The sequence below is a fragment of the Paramisgurnus dabryanus genome, chromosome 3 (assembly GCF_030506205.2).
Source record: "Paramisgurnus dabryanus chromosome 3, PD_genome_1.1, whole genome shotgun sequence".
NCBI lineage: Eukaryota > Metazoa > Chordata > Actinopteri > Cypriniformes > Cobitidae > Paramisgurnus > Paramisgurnus dabryanus.
The window spans coordinates 19,521,716-19,530,977 of record NC_133339.1 but is presented as its reverse complement, the minus strand read 5'-3'; the positions used below and the strand labels follow the sequence as shown (position 1 = coordinate 19,530,977).

Genomic DNA, 9,262 nt, shown 5'->3' with positions numbered 1-9,262 from the left:
GCCTACACAACTACACACATAGCCCCCTGTGTGCACTAGAGGGCGTAACAAACACTTGAAAGGAAACAACTCAAATCTTCTTGAACTTTCTTTTCATTTAATATTAATATATATATTTTTTTAAGTTTAACTATATATACACAATTATAGCTGAAAACATAATAGTCCTCCTCTTATCTTTTATTTATTGTTTATTATAGTGTAGTGTGACAAAATAAATGTCAAACTTTAACTTTGATTATACTTGAATTGTTTATAAGGATAATAATAAATAAAACTGCTTATTAAACAGTATCTCTCACATATTGTTGTTTATGTGTATTACAGGTATATATAATGGCCCATGCCTGTGGTACAAATCACTAATATCTTCAAAGGAGTAGTTCACACCCTTTCTTTACTGTCCACAATATATTTTGACCCCTTACCTTCTTCTCTTGATCACAAAAGGAGGTATTTATGGCAGAATGTCCAAACAGATTTTTGGCATATGGGCTGTTATGATACATTTATTGAGACTTTTGTAGGTTTGTTTGTGTGTCTTTTATTTTGTGTATCTTGACATCTCCAGCTCACATTCACTCTCACTTTAATGAAGATCATGTGGACTGATTTGCTCAACATCATTTAAAGGTGAACTGTACCCTTTATTGTTATTTATAATACATTCTGTCTCTTTTTTTGTCTGTAAGAGTAGCACTCTTTCTCTTTTCCTGTTTTTGTTACCATGCACAATGTCAGTTTAAGACTGACACGTTCCATTCTTAGACTCCTGCTTCACCTTTTAATGAAATCAGAAATTGTTTTTCCGCCCCCATCTGGCTTCTTCCTTGGCACATGCTCTCCTTCTCTTACCTCTGCTGCTTATGGCACAAACTTGTCAAAAAACAGCAGCTGGCAACCACGAGCTCCATTAAACACAATGAATCAAAATGAAACCTGAACATAAGGCAGTACTTGTGACCAATACATCTCAAGAACCAAATATTAATCACCCAACCGGCTGAGAGATATGTAGAAAAATATGGAAGCTGGTGAGGAAAAAGATTGTTTTTTAAGGGGACATTTTTAAGATGTCAAATAAATCTTTGGTGTCCCCAGAGTACATGTGAAGTTCTAGCTCAAAATGTCATATAGATCATTTACTGTAGCATGTTAAAATGGAAACTTTGTAGCCGTTTTTGGGTGTGTCCTTTAACATGCAAATGAGTTCATTTCTAATGGCAGTGTCGTGGTTGGATAGTGCAGATTAAGGGGCGGTATTATCCCCTTCTGACATCACAAGGGGAGACAAATTTCAATGACCTATTTTTGCACATGCTTGCAGGGTTGCTGGGTTGATCTTTTTCATATTTTCTAAGTTGATACAAGCACTGGGGACCCAATTATAGCACTTAAACATGGAAAAAGTCAGCTTTTTATGATATGTCCCCTTTAAAGTAGCTTTATTTATAAATTGTGGTGATGAGAGGAGGGGGTGGCCAGTTCTTACTGGTTTGTTTTTTAATGGGATTGATTCATATGCAAATATTCTGTCATTGGATGGACCTTCAGTACATGTATGCATTAAGTAATACTTTGTTTTTGAACGTCAATAATTGAAAAGACTTTAAATAGAATTTAAAAGAATTCTTACAACCCAAGAGTCATTAAACCCAAACCGACCCTAATCCAAAGTGTTTCGGACAAAAAGAAAGACAAACATGAACTAACATATCTGTATGAATTTTATTCTTATGGCATTTCAGTTTCTCATCCTTCTCATGCATGGTGTATAACACATGAATGTGGAGGTGGATTACACTTAACATGCTGACCCGGTGGACCTGCTGCTGAGATATGATGAGGTCATGCATTTCCGGGACACTAATCCCTTCTGTGCTCCATGATTTTATGCTTCACTGAGAAATGTGTGGGATCACAGGGACTCAAAGGTTTTTCCCAATTTCCTGTCAGTGCTGTCCATGCAAGGTGCTCTAGTAGTTCACAAATTCACATTATTATAACCACTTTTATTATAAGAAAATCTGTTTTAAATAATTTAATTTTTAACAAAATGCAAGCTGTGAATCAAAATTAATTTTCTTTTCTGCAATTAATTTAGCAAACGCCATCATTTATTGTAAAACTTTTAAATGTCATCTTGGGCTATTTGCTTATTACATTTATTGCACTGCTATTTCCTTTGCAAAAATAATTGGAATTGAATAATTGATAGTATTATTATGGCAAAGAGTTCAGCTCTAGGTTTATGTTTCGGAAAGTGTGGCTGGATGCATCTATACATGCTTTAAGCTTCATAATCTGTATATGAAATCTAGCTCACATTGGTCTAACATGAAGGTTGTATTTTCTCCACCTCCCTCGCATGTGTAGCCCACCCCTGATTGTAAAGCTGCTACCCCCACCTCTCGTCCCCACGGTAATACCGAGATGGAGACATAGAGAGATACGTCCAGCGGGTGGACAGCTAATCGACATCACATCTGTGGTCACGTTATAGATGAAAAGCCGTTGTTATTAAGACAGATCTCGTCAAGGGTTGAACTGAATCCTTGATGGCCTTAAATTGTGTATTTATTTTCCCCAAGGTCTAAATCTTACCGTTTCCTTTGGTTTCTTATTTTTCTGATTTTTTCCACCGCCACCCTGAAGTTCATTGTTGTCATCTTGGCCGCCGGGATGGTGGCGTTTATCGGAGCGGTTATCTGCATCATCGCCGCGGTCCACAGCGGATCTCCACCGGCTTCAGCGGCGGGAGCGCAGCCGCTAGCCGACAACCAGTCAATGTCTCGGCAAGGAAACGTGAAGATGTTTCCCGCAGGCTCCGTAGCCCGGGCGGGACCGCTGAACGCTCTCCATGGTGCTGATGCGACCAGCCGAGAGAATGGGGGACCCGAGGCGCCCACTTTCTACGGCTTAACCGGGATAGCGACCGGAGGAAGCGAACAGCAGCTCACCTACAGCAGACTCATCTGCACCCCCGTCCCCGCCGGCGAGTGCAACCCCAAAAACTTTCAGCAACAAGCGGACGACCCGTCGTTATATGCGGGAGAGGACTGGGGTTATCTCCGCACCACAGCCAATGAGCTCCGGCAGACGGTTCTTCAGCAGAAAGACGAGATCTTGGCGGATCAGAAGACCATACGGGAGCTCACGGGAAAGCTTTCGGAATGCGAGAGCGGCTTGAAGGGACGAAAGGTCCCGGGACGTCGGGATACCCCAAAAGAGCAGAAGGACCAACTCATGATGCAGGACGATGCGGGGCACTCAATGCGCACGGATCATGCGGTGGAAGGGCTGGTGCATGCCATAACTCAAATGACAGACCGCATTGAAAAACTGGAGGTAAGGAACATTTTACATCTATGTGCTCGAGGTTTTGCGGTCACGCGTGTCTATGTTAAATAAAGATGGTGCGCGAGTTGGATACTGTCAGACCTGTTGATAAATATGTTTAATATCATCCGACATAAAGTACCAGCTGCCTGGTACTTGAATTCGGGGTGTAATGTACACCCTACTGAACCTACTTGGGTCTTTTCTCCGTTTGAATTGTGTTCTGTTGGGTGCCCAAAATCTCATCAATAGAACCCAAAGCATGCAGTAGAGACCAACAAAGACCATTATTGTTTCCAAGTCCCATTATAACCAATAAATCTATTAGAATTTCTGTGATGGGTTCTGTTGTTTATTTACAAAGAGCGCGTTTTGCGTCTAGACCCCTGCGGTCATAAGAGCGCGCGTAATGTGTGAAAATTTTATTTTGTGTGGTAACCAACAATCTTGTAAAGGTCAAGTCACATGTCCAAAAAAACCTGAAAAGCACATTTAATCTATAGTCTACCGCCTTAAATCTGCTTAATGTGTGCCATAATGCACAAACAAATGAGTCTTGAATGATAAGCACAAAAAGGTGCTGCAGTGACCGTGTGCTGGTAAAGTTAATCTCTTCTGTGACATCTGAAGCACGTTTGCGTTTCTGCTCACGTACGGTCTTGCCTATGTCTGTGGTGCGTGATTTATGGCTGTGCGCTATAGCCGCGACTCCCTGATTGGATTGCGATTGAAATGCGCCCGATCAGCAACAAATCACATCCTCATCAGTGCACCATCAAAGGCTCATCTTAATCTATCCTGAATCTAAGAAAATCCTTAATCTAAAGAGAGAAGCTGCACTTCAAGTGACAAATAGCTTTTAAGCATTTTAAGAAGAAAATGGACGATGCAAAATCTTTGAAATCATGGATACTTAGCCTGTACTAATAATCTGTGATCACATCACAGCATGTGTAATAGAGATGAAGAAATGAGACACATGGTACACTCCATTCAAACCATATTATGGACTCCTGTGGCTGTGAATGGCTGCGCTGCATGCTGGCTGGTGCAGTTCCTGGCAGATTGTTTTTTTTTTACTCATTTTAGTATAAGAGCTGCCATTGCCACCCAACTGTATACTGTATAATGCATTTCAGCTAAACATCCAGTCACCCTTTTGCATATAAGTATAGATTATTATTAAGCATCATTCTAAAAAAAAAAAAATGGTGCTAAATAGCACTAAAAGCGGTTCTCTTAATCATAGGGGAACTAATTTGTGCTAAACGTCACCTGTGTAAAACCTGTGTAGAATTTTTAAGCTTTATCTTATGAGGACTAAATATTGTGTTTACACAATACATTAAAAACATTAAATTTGCTATGTGGTAAACACAATACAACATAGAAAAAAATAAGTCACTATAAAAACAATTGGAACAATGTAAACTGAAAGTTTTTGTAATGATAGGAATTTGTGTGTGCATTTATTTATTTTTACAGTATAACAACTGTACAGTATACAGTATAACAAATAGCATAAACATTTAAATTTATATAAATTACTTCATGCCATCATTTCAAAGGTAGGCCTACGTCATAATTAAATAACACAAATATAATGATTGTTTTGTTGACAGTCTGAAATGACACCGCCAGCGTTCAATCACACAGACAGAAGCTCACAGAAAACATCAGGTGTCGCCCTCAAGCCTTCGCGTGGCCGTGTGGCCACCACACACAGACGAATGGAAGATCTGGAAGGTGAGCTGAAGAGAAAGATCAAACTGCTGGAGGAAGAGAGGAAGGTTCTGCGCAAAGAGACACAGAAACACCGGGAGCATATTGACTACGGACTGGAAACTGTAGAGCAGCGAATAAGCAGCCTGGAAAAGGGTGAGATGATTTTTACCAAGTTATTTAAAGAGACTTTAGAGTTTGGAAAATGACAGCACTGGGATTTAGCGATTGAAGGGGGAATATACTCCCAGAGGAGTAGACTGAGATTTGGCCCCTGGGAAATTACATCGTATCCAATGTGGGCACCTTCAGTGAAGCTGATGTTTAATCAACATGTAAGTTTGTTGTGATATCAATGACAATCATAGGGCTATTAAAAATAATCAGTTTGTGCTGTCAGTTATAGACAACCAATTTAACTTGGATCACAAGCAGGTAAAATGTGTCTCGTGTTTTGGAATCCATTCACCTGATCTCCGGGTCTGGCGCTATCACTTTTAGCATAGCTTAGCACAATCCATTGAATCTGATTAGACCATTCGCATTGCGCTAAAAAATAACCAAAGAGTTTCGATATTTTTCCCATTTAAAACTTGACTCTTCTGTAGTTACATTGTGTACTAAGACCGACAGAAAATAAAAGTTGCGATTTTCTAGGCAGATATTGCTAGGAACTTTACTCTCATTCTGGGAGAATTATCAAGGACTTTGATGCCTTAACATGGCTGCAGAAGGCATAATGATATTACACACTCCCCGAAAATAGTCCCCTTGGATACTTTCAATAGCAGGGGACTTTTTTTAATTTCCCGTTGGTCTTAGTACACGATGTGACTACAGAAGAGTCAAGTTTTAAATAGGGAAAATATCGAAACTCTTTGGTTATTTTTTAGCGCGATGCTAATGGTCTAATCAGATTCAATGGATTGTGCTAAGCTATGCTAAAAGTGGTACCGCCAGACCCGGAGATCAGCTGAGTGGATTCCAAAATTGTGAAAATCAAATGTTGAACTCTAGGGGAGCTGGAAAATGAGCATATTTTCTAAATAAAGTGGAATGTCCCTTTAAGATTACATTTAAATTTATAAAAACCTTTTTTCACAGGCCTCTCGGACAACGCGTTTCCGGAAGGCTACCGTCTCTCATTCCCAGTACGGGGCAGCTCTATGTATGCTGTGTTTAAACAGAACATTCCCACCCTACACGCTTTGACTGTCTGCATGTGGATCAAACCTACCAAGAGCATCATGGGAACAGCGGTTTCTTATGCTGTTTCTGAACAGAGCCACGAGTTTGTGCTTCAGCAGCTGGTTCACGGACCCATCGAACTCATCATTAATAATGAGGTGAAACATCACAGCAATACCCAACCTCCGAGTCACTAACATAGACCTAAGTGAACTTTTTTCATTAAATGACTGAGATCTTAAAATCTAGTGAAATGTGGATTTTGGAAAACGGTTTTAAGAGACTTTTTGTATAAAGATGAACAAATGCTATTAGTTTGACCTTTGACCATTCTGTCTTTTGAATTGACTATTGAAATTTGTCGCACTTGTCGTAATGTATGTTCAAGATGAATAGCAAAATAATCTCTTACAATTTAAGCATGTAGATTTTAGGAGTACACATGCAGAACGCTTGCACATGTTGATATTCAGTTCCAGTTTACATTGAAGTGCACTATGTGTTCCTCCATCCTGTAGGTGGCACTGCTGCCTCTCAACCTGACGGTGGGCAGATGGCAGCATATGTGCGTGAGCTGGAACCGGAGGGCGGGAGTGTGGCATGCCTACTTAGATGGCAAGCTAAAGAGTGAAGGGAGTGATCTGGCAACCCGCCACATCATCCGACCAGGAGGAACTCTCATACTTGGCCAAGAACAAGTGCGTTAGACTTTGGCTCTTGTAACAGGTTGCAAGATTTAACGGGTGGCGGGCACATGGCATGTAAAACTACAGATCCCAACCTAAATTCAATATGTGCTTTAAAACTCTCCTTTCTCTTTGGTTTTCCTTATTTCTCCTTGCCATTTTCATCCCTATCTCTTTAAACATGCCATGCTTATACTTTTATGAGACCCACTAGGGCTTAAAGTCACTGTGTAGTTTATGTTGTGTTTGGTCAATCTGAGGTTTTCATTGGTGCTGTGATTTTAATCTGTGACCACTAATTGACCGTCTGTGGAGCGATGAGTGTCCTGATGCTCATCATACTGTCTGTGGATTAAGTTGCTTAGTGATGTAAGGGCTTTTCCTTAACTATAGACACATTTTCCTCTATGGACTGTAACATTCCTGGGGTTTAATTCCTGTTAAAATGTATATACACTTTTAAAAAAAGAGTAGTTTATTGAAATAAAATAACATTTTATTGAAGGGTCCTTACAGCGATGATATAAGAGAACTGTTTTTGCTTCTACAATAAGGGTAAAATTGGTTCTCTTGAAGGGGACATATCATTAAAATCTGACTTTTCCATGTTTAAGTGCTATAATTGGGTCCCCAGTGCTTCTATCAACCTAGACAATGTGAAAAAGATCAATCTTGGTAAACCATTCTCTGCAAGCATGTGAAAAAATAGGTAATTGAAATTTGGCTCCCCTTATGATGTCAGAAGGGGATAATACCGCCCCTTAATCTGCACTATCCAACCACAGCACTTCCATTTAGTGCAGAGATCAGCTCATTTGCATGTTAAAGGACACACCCAAAATGGCACATTTTTGCTCACACCTACAAAGTGAAAATTTTAACATGCTATAATAAATTATCTATTTGGTATTTTGAGCTAAAACTTCACATACATAATGTGGGGAAGCTGTTGTCTGTGAAAGGAATCTAGTCAAAGTCTGATTACCATTTCCTTTAATCTTTCAGGGCTCCATGGGTGGTCTTCGTTTCGAGGCATCCCGGGCTCTAGTGGGGGAACTGTCTCAGTTCAATGTGTGGGATCACCCACTTTTACACACAGAGCTCTCTGCTATCGCCCACTGCAGCATGGGAATGCTGGGTAATGTGGTTTCCTGGACAAGCCGGGATGTGGAGGTTTTCGGAGGGGTCACCAAGCAACCGGCCGATCATTGTGACCACAGCACAAGTGTGAGGCAGTGACCAGATCCTGAAAAATCATATTACTGTCTGAAAGAAAAGGACAGGGGGTTAGAGATGACAAACCCATGCTGACATCAAACATGTATGTTGACTTCAAAAAGTAAATGTTTTTTTTTTTTTGTATTATAACTGGTGCTTACTAAGGCAAGTATCAGTATTACTATTGCGTGTAACCTTAAACATTCAGTTTTGGCTCATAACTTATCCCACACCAATTTTGCTATAGACATGACTGATACCTCAAACCATGTGGCTTGAGGCTTTTTTTAAGAAACCATATAAGTAAATTATGTTTTACAATTATTTGCTATTTTAAGTTACAATGTGTTTAAAGACTGAGTGGTAAATGTTTAAAAACATAAGGAGGAATCGCAGGCTAAGTTCATAATGAAAGAAATATATTTTTTCACAGTTCAATGCAAACATTTTTATATTTGTTCAGATCTGTTATTGTTGATTACTATTTGCTTTGAAGGAAACAAACGCAAACAACCGTTAGTCTGCCATTTTTATACCATGTTTTCTTTGTATGTTTGATCCTTTATTCCCAGCTTTTTTAATAATACTTTGATTCACAGTTTCTATGGTGATTACTCTTGTAGACTGATTCCTATTGATCAACCCATATCTCCATCTAAAAACCTTTACCATTACATTGAATTAGAATTAACAAAGACGAAAAGAAGCAAAAACCAGCAGGATAGGAACAGTTGAAGACGTTTGGTCAGATTAATGCTTTAGCAATATTATGATTAATAACAACAAAAATCTTGAAAGCCATGTTTTTGAAACCCTTTACAATGTGGCATCTACAATGTGCTTCAGTATTGCTGTTAAACCTAATCTGCAAATATCTACAGACTTTCTCATGCTGAGAATGGAGCACATCCGTATATAGATTTATACTCAGATCTACTCTGCAAAATTATATTTGTATAATAAGCTTCATATAATGAATGTTTAATATTCCCACATATCACTATCTACCTTGCTAAATGTGACTGCTTAAGAGTTCATGTGAATTTTACAATTTGCTATATATATGTGGATAATAATTAATGTATTGTGTATATACTGTATGTAATAAG

General features: G+C 39.2%; 1 protein-coding gene across 1 annotated transcript; it reads left to right on the top strand.

Annotated features, from left to right (window-relative positions):
* Positions 1-2,333: 2,333 nt before the first annotated feature.
* On the top strand, positions 2,334-8,439 carry nptxra (neuronal pentraxin receptor a). The gene is made up of 5 exons (XM_065252813.2): positions 2,334-3,348; positions 4,962-5,217; positions 6,166-6,407; positions 6,768-6,947; positions 7,941-8,439. The coding sequence occupies exons 1-5, from the start codon at positions 2,683-2,685 to the stop codon at positions 8,172-8,174; spliced, it is 1,578 nt and encodes a 525-aa protein (XP_065108885.1). The 5' UTR covers positions 2,334-2,682; the 3' UTR covers positions 8,175-8,439.
* Positions 8,440-9,262: the final 823 nt, after the last annotated feature.